Here is a 23,907-nt window from a genome sequence, read left to right as displayed (position 1 = left end):
AACCCAGACGGTACTAACACAGATTTCAGAAATCTCCCCTTTATGATAAGAGCCTTTGTAGGCTAATATAATTTTCACTCAGTGTTTTGAAGCTACCTGTGTACAAAAGTTTGGGGTATTCCTGAGATTTCTATAAAACAGTTAGTGTGTATATTAAAAGAATGCCAGATATATTCAATACAGACTCAATTAAAGATGACCCCCCCCCACCCTCTCTTTTTCCAGCATAAATATGGCTGATCTTTCAGAGCCAGAAGGTACTATAAACTGGAAGGAAAGATGTTTAACTCTGGAGACACAGTTAATGAAGTTTCGTATTCAGGCAAGCAAGATCAGAGAGTTGTTAGCAGAAAAGGTAGGTCTTATAATATTAATTTTAATACTGGATAAAGGATTTTATTTGATGATGGGGCTGATCACAGATCATGGTTTGAGATTAAAACTACTGGGATTTTTTCTGGAGGGGGGAAAAAAAAGCATTTTTAGACAAAATATATGGAAAGCAGGCATTTTTAATGCTGACAAAGAATTTCACACATCTGATTCGCCAGAAAGAAATGTTCATTTTCAAATAAGAACATGCAGGCAAATCTCCTGCTGAGAAAAATATGTATCCAATAATCACCTTTACAACATCAAAATTAATGCTTAACACATTTTCCTAAGTATTTAGGATCTGATTTAATACACACAGAAGTCATTGGGAAAAATTTCTAGAGGTATTATTTTCCTCAGTATTCCTTATCAAATCATACAGTTCACCAGACTTATTTTTTCTGCAATATCAAATCATATAGTTCACCGGACTTATTTTTGCTGTAATAAGACCTCTCTAAACCATGGCCAGTCATCTGACTCTTGGTACGTGGGAAGCTGAAAATTATTTTATATATATATATATATATATAAAAAAGTATATTTTTTCAATCTAGACTTTATTTTGCCACAGAGAAATGTTACACTTGACATATTTAGATACATATACCCCATCAGTCAACTGGAAATGAGTCTGAATTTGAAATATGAAAAAGCATTGTATTTACCAGGTAGCATTTTCAGCAGAACAAGGTAATTAAAACAGTACAAGGGACAAAATAGTTTACAGAATCTTTGGAACTATGTGATTTCTATGTGCCATCATTAATACTGACTTCAGTGAATTTCTAGTTAAAAAGCTATTTTGTCAGGACTACGCTATTCTTTTTAGAGCTCAATTTTCCACCAGTTCTTCCGCCAAAAATAAAAAATAAAATTCAGATCCTTTAGTAGTATGTCAGACTGAAGATGTTATTGTTTTTAATAGTTTTCTCCGTTTATGTTAGTACTTCTCTTTTGTGAACTTATCTATTCTGCCTTTGAAGCCATAAAAACATTTAACATCCGCATTTAGCCTTCTCTGAATCATTCCCATTCTACTATATTTTTGGGGGAGACAAGCAGTAGAAATAGTATTCAAGCAGGAAAAAATCTATTTGTGTATTTATGAAAAACCATGGATGATGTATACAGCCTTGTGCTCTGTTCCTTTCCTAATAATGCTTAACATTTGTTTTACTTTGACAGCTAAACTGACCGTTGAGCACATTTTCGTGGAGCCATCTATCTTAATTCCAGGATCTTACTCAAAGTCCTTCAGGTTTCTGTATTATGCTTCAGTTGTCATTTTATTGACTGGCCCTAAATCTTATAAGGGCCTTCTTGCAAGTCTTTCTAGTCGGAAAGATTCTATTGTTCTGAAAAACAAAATACCGTCAACAAACTTTGTCACTTCACTGCCCATTGCCATTACCAGATGTCTGTGATGCTGTTGAATAACACAGGCCTGGCCCAAATCTCTGCAGACCTCTGCTGATGGCCTCCCTTCGCTGTGTGAAGTGGCTGATTATCCTCTATTTTCATCTTTAAGCCACTTCTTTATTCATGCAAGGACATTCCTTCTTATCCTGTGTTTGTCTCCTTTAAGGACTTTTCAAAATCCAAGTGATTATATAAACCAGATCTCCCTTATTTGCAGCCTTGGTAATCTCCTCAAAGACCTCCAATAGCTTTGCGAACCAACAGTCCTCTTTATCTAGGCCACTTTGGCTCTTCCCTAGTCTACCATGCTTATCCACATGATCCCTAATTCTGTTTTCTAATAGTTTCTATTAATTTGCTTGCTACAGACATCAAGCTTACAGATCAATAATTGCCTGCATCTTTGCCGAAATCCTTCTTAAATATTGGTGCCACATTTGCAGCTTACCACTTGAAGTACCAAGACAATCTTAAGTGAGAGAGAACACACCCCAGGTAGCAGTTCAGCTATGTCATCTAACTCTTGACTGAATATCATTTGGTCCTGGCAATTTGCTACTATTAATTTGATCTATTCATTCCTTTATCTCTTCTATGGAGGTTATAGAACTTCAATTTGAGGTGGAAATAAAGAAATTCAGTGTTTTCTGAATTATGCTTTTTTATTAAGTATGTCTTTTTTACTAAAATGAACGTTAAAATTCACAGCAGTGTAAAATTACTGTGTACTAAAATTGTATTTTGCTGAAATTTTATTTTTATATTTGACACTCTAAATACCTCTGTTTTGGGATGACTAAAAAATATTATTGTTGTTAAAAAGCAGTGTAATTGAAAACTCTATTTTTTTACCCAATGCTGTAATTTTTGTGCATGGCATACTCTCACAGAGCAGGTCTTGCAGAATACTGGGTTTGGAAAGAGCTGCACAAATGAGCTGTACAGCTGCACAAATGCCATGCTTTGAGACCTCATTAAATTTGGAAAAAAAAAAAGAAAAAAAAAAAAGAAAAAAAGCATGAAAACTGCTTGCATCCTTCATTCCAGGCAGCAGGGCCCCCAGATGAGTTAATAAATCATTATCATCAGTTTGGGAGGATAGCATCTATCAAAGAGGCTAATACCATCTGTTGTAACACTCAACAGATCTTTGGACGACTACATAGTCTGGGCTGTCAGATGTCGTATATATGTTTTGTCTCTGTACCCCATCTGGATCACTACCGTTTGGGATAGAAGTCAACTGGCTGAACCCTGGACATGACTTTTTAGGGACTTTCCAGCAGTCATAACTACAATGTTTTGTGCAGCTGCTACTGATTATAGTTTTGGCAACCAAAAGTTAAGGTTCATGAACAGCACTTCACAAAATCATTTGAGTTAAAAAAAGATTTTAGAAGTAAAGTTTAGAAGTAAATTTTTTTCTATCTGCCTTTTTGCTTTATTCCATTATGGTTTGCATTTGCAGGCTCTTGGCTGCTAGAAATGATCTCTTAAATTAATAGAAATGTATGCATATTGTATGATTTCAGAAGTTAGTGTTTTAAAAAAAGATAGAATAATATGAGAGATGAAACCACAAATTGTCAGCACTATGCCTGAAACATTCAAATGAAAATTAGTTGTTTTTTCTCATCTGAGAGAAACATTACTCCAAAACAGATACCAAAAATTCTTAGTGATTTGTCGTGTTGTAATCATCTTGTTTTGGTTTTCCTTAACCTTCTCAAAAATCTTACCAAAAACTAAATGTTTAAAGGAGGTGAAAGAGGGATAAATATTTTCCATTGAAAGGCATGAGTCCAACAAGTATTCAGGTTGGATAATTTCATGTATTTCTCTCCAGAGCATAGCATTAACAGACTTCTTAAAAAATGATCCTTCTCCTCACTTTGCCACTTTGACTTTTTAATACGAGTCTTTCATTTATAAACTGTAATTCAGCTAAAAGAAAAACATACCAGAGACACTGGCCAAAGCTTGACAAAATGAGGCCATATTCATCTGCAGACCTGTCAATTTTGTTGACATTCAAAAACGACCATTTTTAAACCGTGCACTAATTTGTTACATGCATTTATTTGTATGTTTGTTTTGTTTGTAATGATACAGTCTTTTTTTTTTACTTATTTTTAAAATTCCAAATTGCAAGAAAATGATACATTCCCACTAATTTGAAATTAAGCTACATGGAATTTTTGCTCAAAAAATTGCAAAATAGCAAAGTGAATAATGAAGAACAGATGAGCTAATATTTGATGTGTGGCCAGATATTAATAATGAGAGGAAAACACAGGTGAAATTTTGTCAGTCCGTACAGCCACTCTCTAGATGAGTTATTTGTTAGTGAATTAAACTACCTCTAGTTTGCAAAACACACAGGTATTTCCCACTCTTACTTTGATTAGCATAGTCATTTATTTGTGGTTTTGTTTACAATCATCTCTGTGCTATGTAATGTGTACTAAAACATAGAACAATAGCACCAGATAGTGTTCTATTTTAAAACAGCAACAGAACTCACAGTACTGTAGCATGACAGATGTAAAACCCTCTTGGGTAATAAACTGGGTAATTGTAGAAAACAGAATGAGAGTGATAGTGTGACAAAACAGCTGGTCTCTACAGGAAAGTAATATAAATGAATTAGCTTGGTAATTCTTCCACCTACTTCCTCTCTCTGTATTTGAGAGGCATCTCTTCAAGACAGCGAAGCAGGGAAAAGAGCTTACATGCTAGTCGAGCCTTTATATCACTTCTCAGAAACTGGCATTGTAGTTTTTCCTTGTATTTGTTCCATAGTTTATTCTAAAACTAGATGTTCAGAAGGCTGGTTTTAATCTGTCCTTTCTAAATGTTTGTGTCTGCCACCCATGTGCTTCTGTAAAATACATCTGGGCAGTGGATTAATTGAAATACTTCTCTTATACATTGGAAATCGAAAACCTTTGCAAAGTTTTTTTTATGTAACAGTGCACCTGGAAGTAAATGAATGATCAAAACGGGAAGTCTTCAGTATATTTTTCCAATAGTTGTGTTCAAATTTAGAAAAACAAACCATTTACTGGGTTTTGTAAATCCAGCAAATATTTCTCCTTGAACCTCGGTGGTTGAGGAGTTTGAGAAATTTATATTTAAACTTTAAAGCACTTTAAAGCAAACTGTATGGCTACCAGAGCTTTTATATTTTAGTGAACTTGAGAAGAGCATGGAGCAATGGAATACAGAGTGTTGTTTATCTGTTTGGATTTTTATTTGTTTTCATTTTGCTAAGTAAAGAGTCTATATTTATAAATCTAACATGCAGAGAAAGAGGCCTTGTTGAAGTTTTAAGCAGAAGCTGCTGCTGTAAATGGGAGAGGTCTTTACAGGAATTTAAGGAATGGTGTAGAAAGTATCCCTAGTACGCCAAATTTAGGATGTCTGTGGAACTGAGCTCTAAGTAGAAGCCTTTATTTTGTTGCAGCTTGAGTGTTACACACATGAAGAGTTTACTAAAAAAACCTTTGAGTGAAATATTTCAGTATTCTACTGAAAGTTTAGCTTCCAGCTAGCATTTAATGTTATAGTAAAATTTGGTGTCCCTCATTCTTTTCCTAGTAAGTACATTTTTCACCTAATTAATATGTGTAACATGAGATGTAAAGTTAATGTTCTTCCTACCACTAAAATCGGTTTAGTTAAAGAACTACATAGCTCTGTTAAATTTGCTCTTGGGCAGGCTGCATCGAATTTCTTTTTCATCATACCCTGTAAGTATTGAATATGGCACTATCCCAAATCTTGCATTATGGGCCATCCAGTAATACTCAGCATTTACGTGAACATTTCTGGGTTTGTTTCCGTCGGTGCTGAGGGTCATTATTTTGTACTTTGAATGATTTTCAACAAATATACATAATGAAGAGAGGGGATTATTTTTATACATATGTTGATTTGTTTGCTTTTAACCTTTCATTTGGATATTCTCTGTACACATGCTCAGCTGGCAACTGAATGTGTACATGGCAAATGCAATATATTAATACTTCTCATACAGATTATGAAAATTGAAAAATAACTGATTTGTGGGCCAAATACTATTTCTAATAAATTCCAAAACATAATACATTCCTGACTTCAGTTCTTACAAACCAGCAGCTAAATCCATGCTCTGTTTATTTATTCATTTTTCAAACATATTTATGCTATGCCATTTGACATTTCAAAAATGAAGCTGATGGAATGTGCTTTATCGGTGGCATGACAATTTTAAGATGAATAGTTTTAAAGGAAAAGTCCATAACATGTTTGACTTGTGCAGAGATTGCCAATGTGAAATTTGTAAAAGGCACAATGAATATTTCCATTTGCATTCAAGGGATTATGATGGATAAAGTAAAAGGGAGCAAAATACTGTAGTACCAAAATTACTCAAATGAAGGTTATTTTTCAGTATTTCAGTTGCTTTTCGAAAACTTCTCATCACAGAAAATAGTTCAGATAGACTCCCTCTGAAGGAATGCATGTGGGCTGGTGCAGTCCCTCAGGCTCGGGGCTTTTAGAGCAGTTGTGTCCATGTGGCTGGAGCGCAGCCCTCCCTGGCGCAGTGCAGCGTGGTGCTGAGCCACAGCCGGCGCTGAGCCCTAGTCAGGGGCTGCAGTTCCCAGAAGCATTGCCACTATTATTTGTGGGGAAGAGAGGGGAATTCAGGTCCAAGGATGGGAAGTACCGCGAGCACTGCCTGGCAGTTCACCAGAGTCATGTTTTTGCACAACATAACTGAGGTTTTGTGTTGCCCCATGCTGCGGCAGGAGTTCTCGTGGGTTTTGGGGCATTCAAAGCCTGTGGGGCTAGCACTGCAGAGCTGCACACGGTGGAGGAGCCAAGCCTGAAGCCGTCTCTTCGTGGTGCCTAGGGGAGTCACTCCTGAAGAGACCTGTACAAGGTCTTCACCTGGGCCCCAGATGAGCTGCAGACCTAAGTCATTGGACAGTTTAAATTATTTGGCCCCCAGAGACTAGAAGAAAGATTTTAGGGTGAAATACTGAGTCACAGAATCACAGAATGGTTGGGGTTGGAAGAAACCTCTGGAGATCATCTAGTCCAACCTCTCAGCTCAGGCAGGGTCACCTAGAGCACATGTGTCCAGACAGTTTTGAGTATCTCCAAGGATGGAGACGCCACAACCTCTCTAGGCAACCTGTTTAAGTGCTCCGTTGCCCTCGGTCTTTTTGTAGCAGTCTTGTTTTCTTTCACTGTTTTTGTATATCTTAAACCTATATTCTTTATAAGGAGGATGATCAGAAAAAAGGGAGCTCAAGAAGACTGTAAAATGGCATGAAAAACACAGCCCTTGGTATGAGAACAGAGACTGATTATCTTCTGGCTGGTATGGAGGCAAGGGCGTCAGTTCTATTTTAGACCACCTGAAATGGGGAAATTAGTGCAAGTTGTGGAAACTGTGATGGTGAGCAGGCATCTGGGCAGATCCTGAGCAGATCAAAGATTTCTTTAGTGTTTCACTTGTAGGGGCTACCAGGCATCTTTTCTCAATTTTTCCCAGAGGGAACTCTTTTTGTAGTAATTATGCATTTATTTTTCATTTCCTTCATGAGTATTTTCAGGCTTTAAATATCTGTTGTTGTGTCTTCAAGCTGCTCTATGCTACCTTATAGATATTTCTGGAACCTCTTGCTTCTTTATCATCTGTGTTCCCTAGATGTCATATACACTTGAATTTTATGAATAAATTCAGTTTCAATCAAGTTAAGTTTTCAATTTTTTTGACTTTGGCACTGACTTGTGTTTTTGATAAAAGTCACCTCTCAGAGTGGCATGAGGAAAGGCTTCCTATTCTAGATATTCATGTTCTGGCTCTAAATTGCATTACAGTCCTGGCCAGTTATCAGAAGCCACAATTCAGCCAGACAAAAGTAGCAGAAGTTCCCCAATTGCAGTACCACAATTAAAAAAACAAAACAAAGCAGGTACCAGCCTTACAGTAGGGAGATCAACAACCAGATATTTCTGTTTCTCTCATAATGTTAAAAAATATGTGAGACTTCTTTTCCCTGTCTGCCCAGGTATGGCTTTGTACACTCTTCCATCCTGTTAAAACAGTATCTTCCCTTCTCTCAAGGCTTTGAATATGTTATAATAACATCTATTTCTACCAGAGTGGAAACATACATAATTTGTATTTGCTTATGTTTTTGTAAGACAAGACAAGATCTGAGTTGGGAAAGAAGAGAGCCAGAAGGAACATTCCTAATATTTTACAAAGCTTGAGGAAATCCTATGACTGAAGTTGGGAAAAGCACGAGCTAGTTATTCAGCCAACATTACATGCTGCTCAGCTGACCTTCGTGACAGTGCCTCCCAAATTCCACTACTGAAGTTAACTTTTCTAAGTCTGGCTATCTATTTATTGACAGTTGTCCTAGTCTACCAATTCTAGAAGACTTCTCTCCCTTGCCTTTTCTGTTTTGTATTTTTAATTCATATAATTTCCAGGAAAAAATCAGTAACTTTACTAGAATGAACTCAGCTGAAATGTAAAAGATTGTTTTTTCTTTTGTACTTTTTCATACCTTTAGCAAGTTCTAGGAAAACCATTTAAGCTAAGCTAGTTTTCTTAAAATCATGTTTGAAGAATGAAAAGAGCTCAGAAGAAATAACTCCAAATGTAACTTGGTGCTCCCATGCGACAGAGACTGATAAAAATTTTGAGGCCGATCATTTTGGAGATTGAATAGATGGTGACTGATAATTTTTGTAGGTTTCATTTTGTTCTAAGGAAGGGCTTTCATGGTAAACGTAGTTCATGTATATAGGAAATTTAAAGGAGACTTGCAGTTAAGAAGCACCTTTTGCCTGGCTAGGAGACTCGGACATTTCTGTAGTTGAAGTGGACTGGATTGTGATTTTTTTTTTACACCAGGACTGGTGTAACAGGATTAGCAGTGTTCAGGAATATGTGTATATGTACATATGCATTATATAGATAATGGTTGGCTTCGAAGACCTAAATTACTTTTGCCCTCCGTAATTCTGACCACAGTTTGGTGGAGAAACGAGATAATCCCAGTGGTGTGAACAGAAAGAAGCTCTGAAACAGAGCAGAAGTTCTGTGAACAGAAAGAGATGAAATGGAGAGAAGGGGCTGGATAGATAGCAAATCTGCAGAGGAATACTTGACACTGCTTTGTTCATGAGAAGAATTGTAGTGTTTTTCCTTTTAATTAATAATAAAAAAAGAGAAAATGGGGGAAGGAAAAAGTGGGAGTGCAATGAAAAGTGACAGCTTGCCAGCTGCCAAGTTGTAAGTACTAAGCTGAGTTTTGCAAGCAGTCATAACCAAAGTGAGCCCTTTCGTGGGATGTGGCGGGAAAACTAAGGCTGTAGCTTTGGGGATTTCATCCAAATAGCTTTTTTTCATCTAAAGATTTTTTTTTCATGTAGGAAACAATGACAAATGGTAACATTCAATATATTATGTAGCAGTAAAATAGTGAAGAAAATTTGTCATGTTTGATCTGCGGTTAGCCTAAGGAACATTTGAGCCCCTTAAGACAGTGCATTAGCCTTTTGTTTAAGGTCTATGACAGAAAGATTTTGAGAAATATTTTTGTAGGTTTCATTTTGTTCTAAGGAAAGGCTTTTGTGCCAAAGGGTTGTTTGTTTTTTTTTACTTGAGTATATTCCGTTTGGTGACTATATGTTGATCTGAAGTGTTCATTCCTGTTTTTATGAGACAAGATAATCTTCCATTATCAGTTAAAAGTTGCAAAGTTGAATAAAAGACTTTCTAATTATTGTGTTGCCTCTGAGATAAAAAATCATCCAGTAAAGACCAAAGTACATTTTAACCAATGCATGTGATAATTCCTCCTTTAGAAATTCTCTTCCTATTCTTTTTTCCTGCGCAATGTTAATAACATGATTTTACGTCTTACTTCTGTGTTTTGCTTACGTGGCTTGACTGGTTAGTTCATACTTTAAAGTTCATTGTAGTTTATAAAGGTTTAGCACTGGCTGTGTGGAAGATATGTGATATGTAAAAGAGACATTGGTGTCAAGACAGAAGTAATAATGTTGGAAAATATGGATGGAACATACGCAGTCAGCCTTTAAATAAATGAATCACAAAAGCAGGAGGAACATCCATGTGTTTTCCTAAGCTACGCTTCCAGTAGAGAGACCTTTTTGTAAAGAGAGTAAGTCATGCTTCTAAAACAGTTTTACTATCACTTTTAACTAAGAAATGTAAGCAAGACTTTATACGTCTATGGGTTAGGCCAGCCATGTTTTAAAACATGAGAACTGATGGTGATCAAAGCCACTGACAAAAAGATAGCTTAGTTTTAACAGCACTTGCTCTTAAGGAAATGCAGAAACATGAGCAAGTATTTGAGTCAAAACAGGAATACAGAACTAAAAGGGGAAATCTTGGTCTTAGGCAGTGCTCTGGAATAGCTGGCAGGCGTATTATTAAACCCATATATAAACTTAAGAAGCTCCATGTAAAAAGTCAGATCTTTTGCATGTACAGCTGCTATTAGAAGGCACTTCCAAAACCTTTTTTAGTCAATCTGGAAAATGAGGTTCCAGGCAACAATTATTCATCATCTTTTTATACCTGTTTGCTGCTTTGAAAGACAATTACATGTGTGTTTATCCCTCACTCATTCTCCCTATTTCTTTATTTACAGAAGACTCAATGTTCTCATATTAGCTCACAGAATTACAAACGTATCATTACTAGTATAGATGTGGCTATACAGGTGAGACACAGCGCTCTTAAGTTCCTTGGTGATAATTTACAGCAGAGCTCTGCTCAAATTTGTTTAATACTAGATTAATACTACATATTCTATGCCACACTTATACTGCATCCAGTTTAAAGGTTATATGTTTCTTCAGTTTTGGTAAACCCTGTGTGGTGTGAGGACTGCTACATCACTAAATTGTAAATGGATAGATTTACTACTTTCAGTGTGGAACACTGTTTTTTAGCCATGGATGGTTTGGGCCTTTTTTCAGACAAAGATTAATCTAAAAATTGAAATGCAAGAAAAAGATATAGGCTCTATATTGTTCTCAAGTCACTGGAAATACTGTACTTTATAGACACTCTCAATTTCTGGTTCAGAAACATTAGGTTTTAACTCAGTTTTGGTCTTTAAAAACTCTGACCTATTATTAGTACGTGCTGAAAGGCTTACATAGAAGTGAAGGATTTTTTTCTCTTCATTCATTGCCTTTTTTTTCCCTGTATTTATTTATTTCAAGATATTATACAGTAAGTTTTCCATAAAGTCTGCATGATACAACTATATTGTTTAAAATATTAAAAGTGAGGAGGCACTGTATTACACATTGATTTTAGTGCAATTTCTAAATGTTAATGGGACAAGTTTTTACGTTGAAAAATGACTTTGATAAAAAATTACCTTTTCGTTCCTATCAATAGACATTTTCAGACCTCAAGAAGGAAGAACTTACTACAGCTTTATTTTTTCTGAGTTTTTTAAATAAAAGATTTTCCTTTATTAAAGAATGATTGAAAATATCAGGAATATTATCAATGGAGAGGTGTAATTCTTCTCTAATGCATGTTACAGGAACAGTAATCTCTCTATGTATTTATATATACACATATGCATACACATGGGTTTTTTTGACATTTATGAGAGTGATGACTTTTGAACTGATACCCCTTGATGCAGAAAATAGGTAGATTGGATTTCATGCAATAGATATTTTAATGTAATGAAAAATTCATTTACTTGCACAAAATTTATGTTGAACATTTCCGAAATCTCAAGAAACTTCCAGATGAACTTCGAAAAATACAGAGTGTGTAATTTGCTTTTGTATTGTAAAAAATCCCCATTAAATGTGTGTTGTGCTTCAGTGACCAGACCTCCAAGGCACTACACCTCTTTTTGTTTTTATTGCTGCTATGGTTCTTCAAAGTATCCAGTATTTATTCACATGTGGCATTTCTCTGTTCATTGTTTGAACAAAAATAGCTCGATTTGATGAATGTCAGATGTAGAGTGGTTATTTCCTTACTAAATTTAAGAACAAATCTGTTTCTAACAATAGATATTATTTTCCATAATTCAGATAATTGATGCAGCATATACTCATAGATTGTCTGAAAATTTTAAGATTTTTACTCTTACAAAGAGAAGGAGAAAGTGCAGATTAAAGTAACAGTCCCTTCCTCTGTACCTGTGTTGACATTGTCCTGTAGTTAGTGTGCGTGTATCCAGTTAATGTGCATAAAGCATATATATTCCTGATACTTAACAGTATAGAACAAAAAATACAGATAATCACAGGGGACCTCAGAATCCTTAATGGGTCAAGCCCCTTCCAAGATTCAATCATGAATGTACATGAGAAGAATATTCCTTAGATTAAGTTGGTTGAACTGAGCCATGGTTTCAAGTTGCTCCATTCAGGACAGGATAGAAATCAGGCTTAAGTATACCTCAAGTGCTGGATGGTACTGATGTCATATTGGCCCTTTCCCTCCGTGTTTCTGCCGGGAAGCTAACTCTGCGTCTGTTGAGACTTTATAGGCTGTAGATCATTTGAGAAGTGCCTTGCCTAATGACTGATCTGTGCCATTTAGTTCCAGTGATACTGGTGATTTGCACAGATGTATATACAAACAAGCTGGTGAGGCATAGGTCTACTTTAACAGACTTTGTTGTTTTTCAAATCACTTCTGTGTGAAAGTCAGAGTTGGTCACCAATACTCAAGGTATAGCCATAGGTAAGAGTTATTTCTTCTGCATCTGTAAAACATATTGACCTTCTCTTTGAAATGTGGATATGGCTACAGTTACCTGTCTTTTTCATCTTGAAATTAAGTCAAAGTAGTATTTACCCTTTTTATTTTTTATTTTTTTTAATTTTAGGATCTCGTGCTATCTATCCGTGGTCTGAAATTCTCTTTATAATTTCTGGGTGGTGATTCAAGAAGAGAATTTACCACTGTGCATTTTAATCTGGAGGAGTTCAAAGCACTGCTTTAGATTTAAATGATTTGCTATTTGTTCACTCAAATATTTATACCATCTTATTTTCCTCATTCTTTTTCTCGCTTTCAGTAATGCTGTTATCATGATGAGCAATGTGAAACCTCATACCACTTATAAAGGAGGTTAGGTTTTCTTTGTGAAGAGGAATCTTTCCTCGTGGAGCTGGTTGCAGTCTTTGGCCCAACAGATTTGATGGCATTTAGATTGTCCTGAAGCAATCCTTTGTCCTATTTAACCTTGTAGGGCTATAAAGTATCAAAGGGGTCAGAAGATAGAGGCTAATCTTGTTTGTTTGTTTTTTTAAGGCAAAGCAACTTTGCAGATTGGTTAGTGATCATTTATGAAAGCAGAAAAAATATATTTTTATTTTAAAATTTACATTATTGTTATGGTAGACACTGCAAAATACATCTAAATAAACACTTTTCTGAGGGAAAATCGAAGATTATTTAAGAACTGTTGTGTAGCATCCAACTACTGAACTGTTAACCAATTTACTCATAATAGCTGCTCAAGTTTGGTAACGATGGTATTCCATACTTGCTGAATAATACAGCTTACTGTTTTTTTTTTTCTACAGGAGACTCCTAAAATAAATTGAAGACCCTTTAGAAACTTTCCAAATAAAAACTCATATTTAGCTGTTGCCAGGAAGCTGGGTGATTTATCCATATTGTGAGATCATGCAAAGCTTCTTAAAATAACTTCTTGAAACACTAACTCTTAATGAAGCAAAAATGAACCTTGATCTTCCATTTTTAATCTCTGAATGCCATTTTTCATATTAATTATTTTCTCAGCTCTTCTAGCTCACATTTTCACCCTCATCTTAGCAGCACCTTTTTTCAAATCATATTCTTTGCCCCACTGTTTTATATGAACATGCTACTGTGTTCTCGGTCCTGTGCAATGGTATATATTCCTTGCAAGAGATGCATTTTACAGTTTCAGTGTAGGAACATGGAAATAACTTATGTCTGCATTGCACCATATTACCCAAAACGCATTTTACAGTTTCAGTGTAGGAACATGGAAATAACTTATGTCTGCATTGCACCATATTACCCAAAACTCAGACCCTTGGGTAGAAGAGCAGCGCTACTGCTTAACGCTTCTGCAGTGGTTCCATGCTCATAAGATATTGCTGAAGAAACTGTTCGTTTTCAGGTTTAAGCCAAGCCTCAGCTAGTTGAGCGGCACTGGCAGCTGAGTGACCCTGGCAAGCAGCGTTCCTAGATTTTATTTCCATTTATTGAATCTGCCAGGTTTCCGATAGGGCCTTAGCACTGAAATGAGCTTTACTTATTAAACATAAATAAATTACCAAACACTTGCCATGGCAATCACCTGCATTTACAAATTGTTTCATTGTGAAAACTGAGGAACAGCTTGCTACTCATCAACAGTGAATTTCACGTTACAGATATTTACCAGAGGTTTCTGCCGTGATGTTATAGGTGATAACTCTTAATTGCGTGCTCATTGCGGGTAGAGTGCCTGCCCTCCCGGGGGCTGTGCTGAGCAGGTGCTGCTACTGCAGCATGGTGCTGCCTCTCCACAGCCTCGCAGATAACCTCTACATCTGAATCCGCAGCTCACTGAGAAAGAAACATTTTTAAAAATAATATTAAATTGAGTTTTGTAAACTAAACTGATGTTTGAACAGAAAACCGAAAGCAGAGATGAAAAATAACCTTAGAATTCAAATTTCTGAACATTAACCCCAAAGTTAAATCTCCGCATTAAATTGTACATATACATGAAAATTAAATACGCATCCAGAGGGAAACAACGAAGACTTAAATCCCTGTCTCCCTGTCCAAACAGTTTGTGCCTGAACGACTGGGACTGTCGTGTCCTAAGGACTGTTCCTTCACCACAGCTCCCGCGAGACACAGCAGTGACCATGTCTGTCCTGCAATGTCTGTAGCTCTAGTGTTGATAACGTGATGGAGACTTCAGTTTTTGTTGTGTTAGAAAGTGCTAGGAGGTCAGTCACACCTTATGCTAGTGAAAACTCGTTTTCTCCATTTTTAGTTTTTGATTGATAGAAAAGGGTGACTCGGTGTCCTTGTCTGGATGAAGTGCTGAAAGTACAGGAAGCTGTTCCAGGTGACTGACAGCGTAACTGGGGAGAAAAAAAAAAGAGAGAGAGAAGAAGAAACTGAAAGATGCTGGAAATTAGGCACCAAAAGGACAGAATGAAACTGATTATTTTAAAAACAAAGTAGTAAGTTGTAGAAAGAGTAGATGGTTTTCATTTGCATCATTTTGTAGCATTTGCTTTTCAATGAATAATTCTGAAGCTGAATACTGAGTATCCTAATGTTAAGTACTTGATGTTTCATCCTCCTGAGAACCAATTTCCAATCCTTAAATTATGGAACAACATGTTAATTTCCTTAAATGCTTTCTAGTATGATTTCAAAACTGAGTTTACTTTAGAAAAAATCTCGTAATTACGTTGTTCACCAAAATCAGACTAGAAAGCTATTAACAAAAGTGTGTGTTTCTGGCCTACTTTGTACCACTGTGATTTATTAGGAGCTATTATAAAGTACCCGATCAGGGCCCCTCGCCTCTCAAAAGGGACCTGCACCCCCCTCATCATGCTAGTCTCTCTTTTATCAGTTCCTACTGTGCTTTTCCCAAATTTTTCTGTGTGGCATCTGAGTCCCATCTCATCCCAGTGGCCCTTGCACTGCATCCCCCTTCCTTCACTCAGAGTGGTAGAGTTGGGAGCAGTCCTGGTAGCACAATTCCTCCTAAAAGCTGAATTTGTGAACTTCAGAAGAATTAATGGTCAAGCTGTGTAATGTGCCAAGTATTGAAGGACGTTAGCACTTTATAAGACTGTAAGCATGCGTGAGAAAAGTCTAAGGGTTATTGTCAAAGTGATTTCTACTCTTGGTAGCAGGGTAAAAAGCAGTATGTCGTACAGCAGCCACAAGATTATGCTATGAAGAATATATATGCTCATAATAATGAATTACCTCCCCAGACTGATACAGTTTATCCTTTTATTTATTTTTTAAGCTTTTGCTCACAATCTATCAAAACAGACTATGAAAATATGTTTCACTGTGGTATTTCTGGCAGTAAGCAGAAGGCATGGGAGTTTTACTGTATTTTTTTTATGTATTTACAGATGCAGCAGCTTGAGAGACAAGTTATAGATGCTGATCGTCAAGCAGAGAGGGCTTTTCAGCAGGTATATCTAAATGAAAAATGTCTCCACTAGCTGGGTGCGTGTTAAAGCACTGTTACCAAGGCAGATTCAGAAAATGACTATTTTTCTTAAATACTATTTAAAAGGGAGAAGACAGTTTTTTAAATCTATTGATATGTCTCATCAGAGATGTTATAACTGCTTCACTCACTATCAAGTTCAGAGTTTGGTCTATAATGAAGTCAAAGCTAAAAGAAAAAATCCAAAATAGATGCATGTAATGAACTTCTTTGCTGTATAGTTTTTTTTCTTCTTCATTGATACATCATGAGTCTTTGATATATGATGCAAGTGGAAACAGAAGGAAGAGGAAACATTAACCTACTGTAGAAAATCTTAAAAAAAAAGGCTATCCAATGCAATCAGTAAATAGGATTGTTCTATGTTGTTCATCGTTCTTGTAATAAGTTATGTCATGTAAAGAAAGAGGTTGTGGTTGCATATTTAAACAAAGTTTCCTTTTGATTCCCAATGGCAAATGGCAAGTATATGTACTGCAATACTTTTATAAACATGTCTATGGCATCCCCTAAAAACCCTTCTTATCTCACTGTAAGAACAGATAGATACTGAAAATTTTAAGAATGTGAATGTTCATGTACTAATTCACAGTTAGAACATGCTCCTTACTATGAGCCAGGTATTTTTAGCCATTTTTTAGAGTGCCTGTAATAATTTGTATTTCTTCAAGTACTGTGTTTTTATGCAATTGTTTATTTATTTAAACATTGTTTATTAAGCCTAAGAACAGCCATGTGTTCCCTATACATTAACTGCATTCTCTCCGTATTTGCATCTCTAACAGCTTGCGTGTTAGAAACCTAGAAGCCTCTTACTGATATTAATAAAATCTGTCTAAGGAGTTCCAGTGTTTTGCCAGTCCTATTGGTATTAGATGCTTAGGGTGATCTAAAACTGTGAAATTTCCTCTCAAAAAGGATTCAGAACTTTGCAGGGTTACCTTCAATCCTAAGTGTGGGAAGCAATTTTAACAATCAGTTTTATGATTAATTATTGCCTTTTACTTAGAGTATTATGTTTCTTAAAATGTTACGTTTGACCTACCAAATAGGTGCAGGTTATGGAAGAAAAATTAAAAGCCGCTAATGTTCAAACAAGTGAATCAGAAACCAGATTGTATAAGAGATGTCAAGATCTGGAGATGCTGATACAAGAAAAAGATGACACAATACAAAAATTGGAGCAACAACTTGAAGAACAGGTTAGAAATAACTATGCTAAAAAGATGAGCAGCAATTTCATTCTTAATTATGAACAAGGAAATAAAAGAATTAAGATAATAGAGGACAGAAAAGTTCACAATTATTTCTGTTGTTTGATTAAGGAGTTTGCTATTAGGAGCATATCATCTGTATAAGTTTTATTCACTTGCAGATTGTGTGCTGGCTTCCTTTAGAATAATACTTAATTTTTAAGAGGGATCTTAAAGATCTTCCTCTTGACTGTCTCCTTTGAAAATTTTTTGTTTTTCTTAGAAAAACAGCCTCTATGAAGGGCATATTCATCATTTATTGCCAAGGAGACTGAATTATTTAAAGCAAACTTTAGAATTTGCGTCTGAAGATACTACTCAGCCAGACAAAAATACTCAATGAAAACTATGCTTTTGTCATTCTTTTTCCCAGAAGCAAATAAGACTGCAAGAAGCTAAAATCATAGAAGAAAAAGCAGCTAAAATAAAAGAATGGGTGACAGTCAAGCTCCATGAGGTATGACTCTTGTGACAGTATTTGTAATACAGAAAATACAAGATCTGGCTTGATATCCTTTAGGCTTTTGGCTGTTACAGAGGGTAATGTCACAGTTAAAAAATTACCAATTTCATTAGGTGGTATAGTTATTTACTTAAAAGGGGAAAAGTGAAAACAACAGCACAGAGGGAGAGTATCCATGTCACTTAACTTCAGATTACTAACTTAGCCAACTAGTATCTTGGGGTCTGCTTTATGGAGAGAAGACCTAGAACTGCTCTCCGGAAGATCTAGTTATCTCCGCTAATTGCGGGAGATTAGCTGGCTGACTTAGCTTGCTCAAGTAGATACTTAAATTGTGAATAATCCTCCAAATATTGACCACATCTGCTGAGGCTTGGTAGAAAAAAAGGACTTGATCATTTTTCATTTTCTATTGCCTAGTGTATTCTTAGTCATGAATAGCTTCAGGGGCACCAGCTCTATTCGCAGAAGAGACCAGTTGTGTCCCTTGTTTCCCTGCTGTGGTGAGATCTCTTTGCCCTGTCTCAGGCTGCCAGTTTCGGTGTGCAGCTGTGCTCTTTTTCCTCCTTACGTTTAGATTAAATTTCAAACTGTCCACCCATAGGAGTTAAAATCCTACTCTTCTGTGGTTAACTGGAAATTATGCTCATTCCAGTTAAAAGCCATGTAATTTACGATATTATTTTGAAGTAGGAAGCTAGAAATAATGTTTACCATTAGGCTGTGAGGGAAGATTTTAAAATCATTTAATAAAAAGTGCAGCTGAGTCTAATCAAATATGACTAAAACTATTTATTTGGTTTGAAATGCACAGTCCCAAGCCAGTTTCACAGGGTTGCTAGGTGCCACCCACTGGGGAGAGGAACTGATAGCTCCACTCTCTGTGATGTGGGACACTCAGATTCAGATCTTCTGTTTGCCTAATTTGGAGCAGGAGTTTGAACCAAGGCCTCTTCCTGCCTGGTAGTGGGATATAGCAGTGGGATGTTGGGGGTTTTTTCTTCCCAAAGAAGTTCTTCTGCTCTGTATAAACTTCTTTGATACATATTTTCTTTAACTTTGCTGTGAAGTAGCAGGAGGCATTAGGACCATCATTCCCTTTAATTCCCCTGCTTTCTCTTGGGTGCCAAATGGCATAAAGGTTTGCTTGTAATTCTAGCCCTTTGCTTTTATTAAAAATGCCCAAACCAACACAGATTTTTTTTTAATTATTCAGGCTCTTAAAAGCAGTCTTGGGTTTGTGTGGTTGGGGGAATAGTTTTATTAGAGTAAACATTACTGTGCAAGTAATTAATCATTACAGGTAATTTCATTTGTTCTGAATAAACAAATGCATAGACTGGCATTAAGAGAAATAGCAGAGAGAAGTTTACTGCTTGAAATAGCTTCATCTTTAGAAATTGAAAATTCAGAGAAAATCTAAATAATGTAATGACTTTAAAAATTGTTTTACCAATGGATGAGCTTGAATTTATATGCTTTTAGTTAGAAGTGGAAAATCAGAACCTTCGCTTGATGAACCAAAAGCAAACCAAAGAGATGAAAACAGTACAATCTAAACTGCAAGGTAAATGACACAAGTCTTTTAAAAACTTCTCTATGTATGGCATAATTCTGACCATATCCTAATAATTTGTGCATCCAAGTAATTGAACTATTGCAGAATACCTCAAAGGTTTAAATGAGTATTAATTTACTGACCTCAGAGTGACTATACATAAAGGTGTTAGGCAAGCAGTAATTGAATTTTTATTAAAAAGAAAAGCAAACAAACCACAACTGGTTTTTGCTGGGTGAATGGATTTTTCTCTTTCTGTTATTAAAGAAGTTTTTTAAGTGGTAATATTTGGCTGAATTTGTTTCAGATCCTTACTTTCACTTATTTGTAAGATAGGAGATCTTAGCACTGTTAAGGAATAGAAGAATGTTTATCTATATCTGCCTTTCCAGAAAATACTCAGCAGGGAATCAGAATTCTAATCTGATTTTTTTTAATTATTACATTTGACCACAATGATCCAAAACCTTCATTCAGCCACTCCGACACCCAGGTTCCTTTCTGACTGAATATAGTTAATTTAAAAAAATATAAAATGTAAATATGAGAAGGGGGAGCATCCCCTCCAAACAGTATTACTTTACATTAATGAAGAAACTGTGTTTTCTTTCTTCACTATTTTTTAATCAATACCAAGTCTTTACTCTTCAGTACTTAATTTCTTTAGTCATCCTTTTCTGAGAGATCTATTCAAAAGCTTTTTAAGAAGAAGATATATGTTAACTGGTTTGTATCACACATTTACTGATACACTCAAAAAATACCAAGAAATTTGCAGAGGCCATGATTATGATCATTTAGGTACCTTACTATTCTATTCTCTTTTTAGTCATTTAATTACTGTTTTAAACAGTTTGCAGGTAAGGATAAGAGCTTTTGTTCATGGATCTGCCACAGAACCTTTTAAAAACAGGGATAAACAGCAGTGCCACATGTCAGCTTCTCATGGAATAGCTGTTCCTAGGGGAGACTGCATGCTCTTGAGGCAGTTAATCATTTTGTACTTTCAGCTCCTCTTGAAGTCCTGGATGTATAGCTTCTAAACCTGGTAACTTACTCCTTTAGATTTGCTGGAGAACCTCTTTTTATCTGAAGGAAAGGCCATGACATATTTTAATACTATTACTCTAGAGTCCTTCCCATATTGTATATGCTATTCTGTCATAGCAGAATGAAACTGGGTATTTTCACGGTGTTTTCACTCTGTATTAAATGCATGTTTTTATATATATATATGTGTGTGTGTATATATATGTATATATAAAGTTGTTAAAAGAAATCATTTCTTTTTTTTCTATAGTAGAAAATCGATCTTTAAGAACTGGAACTTTAGCTCTGGGTTTCTTTTGATATGGGGAGGTATCCTGTAGATGATTATTCCTAAAATAAATTAGTTAATTATCTCTCTGTTAAATTTTAGTTACATTAAAAGAAACTGCACTAGTAGTTTCTTTTAATATAGTAGTAGTAGTTTACACTAGTGTAAAATTACACTGTAGTGTAAAGGAAGCTAGTAACATAGCTTGCCATAATCTATTAACACTGGATTTCTGAATTATTGCTCTTTAGAAGCTGCGAGCAAGAAATTGGTTACTTCAACACAAAAACCTGGAGAAGGTCAGCGACTAAGCGGTTTGACTTTTGGATGCTTTTCAAACCGAGCAAAAAGTCCTCAATCATCTCCTAAATCTGAAGAAATAAGCAAGTTGTCATCTAAAGAGTCAGAGTACACTGAAGGCAAAAACATGCTAGGTATTTAGTTGTCAATACTATCATTTTATTCTGACACAAGTGGAAAACTAAAGTTGACAACTATGTAAGTGTATCCAAACCAGCCTGTTTCAAAGTGCATAGCAGTTCTCTCTCTCTCTCTCTATTACTGGTAAGAAATCCTGTTGAGCATTAGCTTCTCAGTAATGTCACAAATGACTTGTTTGGCAGCATGCAGTGGCTGATGAGGGCTCTAGCTGCTGAGAAGGGACCTTGTTCTGGACCAGGTCAGGCTGCCTGTCCCCCAGGGTGAGCAGTGCTGCTGGGTTTTTATGCCTGTGTAGTGTCTCACTTAAGTCCTGTTTCTGTGTGTTTTATCTATGCTATCACTGGTGTCCCAATGTTAGTTTTATGCCTTAGCTCAACAAGAGAAGTTCAGTAATTGTTCATTATTTTGATCAAGGACAGAAAAATAGAAGGGAGTCTTAGGCATCTTTTTGCACCATTGTTTCCTATCCAAACAAGGAAGAAATTCTCTGATCAGTTCACATAATTTCCCCAGCCAAGCCTGAAGTCTTGTAATGCCAGCAAATTGACGTGCTGCTGTGCTGTTACAAACATAAGCAAGTCCACTGCAGCTTGCTGCTTCCCTGGAAAAATGAAGACTCCAGGCAGGAGACTCTTACGCCTTCTCTGGTCCCTCATTTGAAGTCTCACAGTGCTATTTTTGACTTCAGCATTTTCTCCACAAAATTACAAGTTGAGTTCTGTAGGAAATCAGAAACTGAAATAGATCCTATTAATATTTTGTGTATCTATATGACAGCAAGTTCGTTATAAAGGTGTGTATTATTACTTCCGTATTTATAGGTGAGGAAATGGAAGTAAGAAATTTTTTAAGCAAAAGGATGGGAAGTAGAACCTCAGGCTTGTCTACACAGCAGTAGATTAACTTTTCTAATTTAATTACTTTAATCTGAACTAAATTAAAACAGTTTGCTTATCTAGTCTACTCTAACTTTATACAACTATGTAACATAAACTTAACTTTCCCAGGTGTCTTTGTGTAGAAAAGTCCTATCTCACACATCTCTTTTAATTCGGGTGAAGCATGTAGGCCTCACCAACATGCTTCAAGCTAAAGCTCTCTCTTACAAAACCAGGTAAAAGAAAATGCTCTGCATAAGCAGAGCTATTTTAGTGCAGTATCTTTCCTTAAGCATTTTTCATGAGCCACTCTTTGTATATTAAGCATTTACCACTGGGAATACAGTAATATTTATAGAAGGCATTTCTATATGTAAACACTATAGAAAAGCTCAGAATACTTGATTTGTTAATGTAAATCTTTTCTGTTAAACTTTAATCAACTTTATAATTGTATTTAAATTTAATAAAGCAGCTAGATATATATACCTAGTAGCTATATATATGTGTGTGTGTGTGTGTGTATATGTATTCTTAAGCCTATTTTTTTTTTAGTTTTTTGGTTTTCACACATGCTAGTTTATGCTAAAATTTGGCTCCACTGTGCTCATCCTTGCAGTTATTGCCATTTTTATTTTGATTTTACCTTTAAACATAATAAAGTGTGTTACAGTACTTGGCAAATACTGTTGCAACTTCAGCTGCATTCTAAAATGTATAATATTTTCTAAAGGTTTATTACTTACAAAATTCAACAATATTAAATGTGTTTACATATTTAAAATGATTGCCTACCTATTATTTGCCGGCATTATAACAAAATCCTTTAGAAGTCAAGTGTGCTAAATTAATTTTCTCATGTTCATTGTACTTCTCTTCTAGAGAAGGATATCCTGGAAACTACCTTTGCTCGTCCTGCACATGACAGCAATAAAGGTCAGAAGTCATTGCCACAAAGTTCCTCTGGATCAGAGCAGAATAAAAATGTGAGAGTGAGCTATTCGTCAAAAGATGTAGACAGTGACATGTCAAAGAACTCCTGCACTACTGGCAGTGACTGGAGCTCAGATGAGGATGGAGGAGACAATAAAGGACTAAAGTCCAGGTGTGCATCAACTCTCTCAAGCCACACATCTGAAGAGAACACAAGGTACAGCAGAGTGGGGAGCGAAATGTATTTGACAGCATCTGATGACAGCAGTTCTCTGTTTGAAGAAGAGAGCTTTGGTGTCCAAAGGACTCAGCACAAAAAGTTGTACTCCTGGCAGCAAGGGTCCCAGAGAAAAGGTCAGAACAATCCAGCTGGAAAGTGCAACTCCGACCTAAGTAAAAAGAAAGACCAAGATAGCTCTTCAGATGAACTGAATAAGAAATTCCAATCTCAGAGACTAGATTATTCGTCCTCATCCAGTGAGGCAAATACCCCAAGTCCAATTTTAACCCCTGCTCTAACACCTAAACACCCAATTCTAGCAACTTCTGCAGGTTCTCCATGCATAACACCATCAGAATCTCCCTCAAATTTGCCACCTCCAAAGTTACGGACTCCCAATGTGTTTAGTATAAATTTAGCACTGGCAAAAAAGCATTTAAGCCAGCCCCAGCTGAGTTCTGACAGGATGTTTGGTAGAAATAGAAATGCTATAAGCATGATACGTCCATGGAGACCTCAGGAAACAGACATTGATCTGGTGGATGGAGAAGATACAGATATTTTAGAGAAAATGGAGATTGGTTGTGACGAAGGAGTGTTCACCTATGATTGCACGGAAATGCAGAATGCTGAAGCCCAGGAACCTTGTGATGTGACAAAAAAGACTGCTAGCAACAAACCTCCAACCCCACCATTGCATCGATTTCCCTCCTGGGTAAGTATAATTATAGATATTTTTCCTACTGATAAAATTAATT

The 23,907-nt window shown here is 36.0% G+C and overlaps 1 protein-coding gene across 4 annotated transcripts in view; it reads left to right on the top strand.

Moving 5' to 3' along the window:
- The window catches only part of PLEKHH2 (pleckstrin homology, MyTH4 and FERM domain containing H2), a 58,290-nt gene that overhangs the window by 4,167 nt on the left and 30,216 nt on the right, over positions 1–23,907 (top strand). For 3 of the 4 annotated variants that reach the window (XM_064509589.1, XM_026123287.2, XM_064509588.1), the window contains exons 3-9: positions 226–355; positions 15,985–16,047; positions 17,138–17,287; positions 17,712–17,795; positions 19,287–19,368; positions 20,929–21,111; positions 22,879–23,864. In XM_064509589.1, coding sequence (XP_064365659.1) covers positions 233–355; positions 15,985–16,047; positions 17,138–17,287; positions 17,712–17,795; positions 19,287–19,368; positions 20,929–21,111; positions 22,879–23,864 — 1,671 coding nt within the window. In that variant the 5' untranslated portion in view covers positions 226–232. Of the gene's footprint in view, positions 1–225; positions 356–15,984; positions 16,048–17,137; positions 17,288–17,711; positions 17,796–19,286; positions 19,369–20,928; positions 21,112–22,878; positions 23,865–23,907 lie in introns of those variants that run through there. The other variant, XM_064509590.1, reaches the window with a different exon arrangement.

Source organism: Dromaius novaehollandiae, chromosome 3 (assembly GCF_036370855.1).
Source record: "Dromaius novaehollandiae isolate bDroNov1 chromosome 3, bDroNov1.hap1, whole genome shotgun sequence".
Taxonomy (NCBI): Eukaryota; Metazoa; Chordata; class Aves; order Casuariiformes; family Dromaiidae; genus Dromaius; species Dromaius novaehollandiae.
This window is presented reverse-complemented; position numbering and strand designations above follow the sequence as displayed.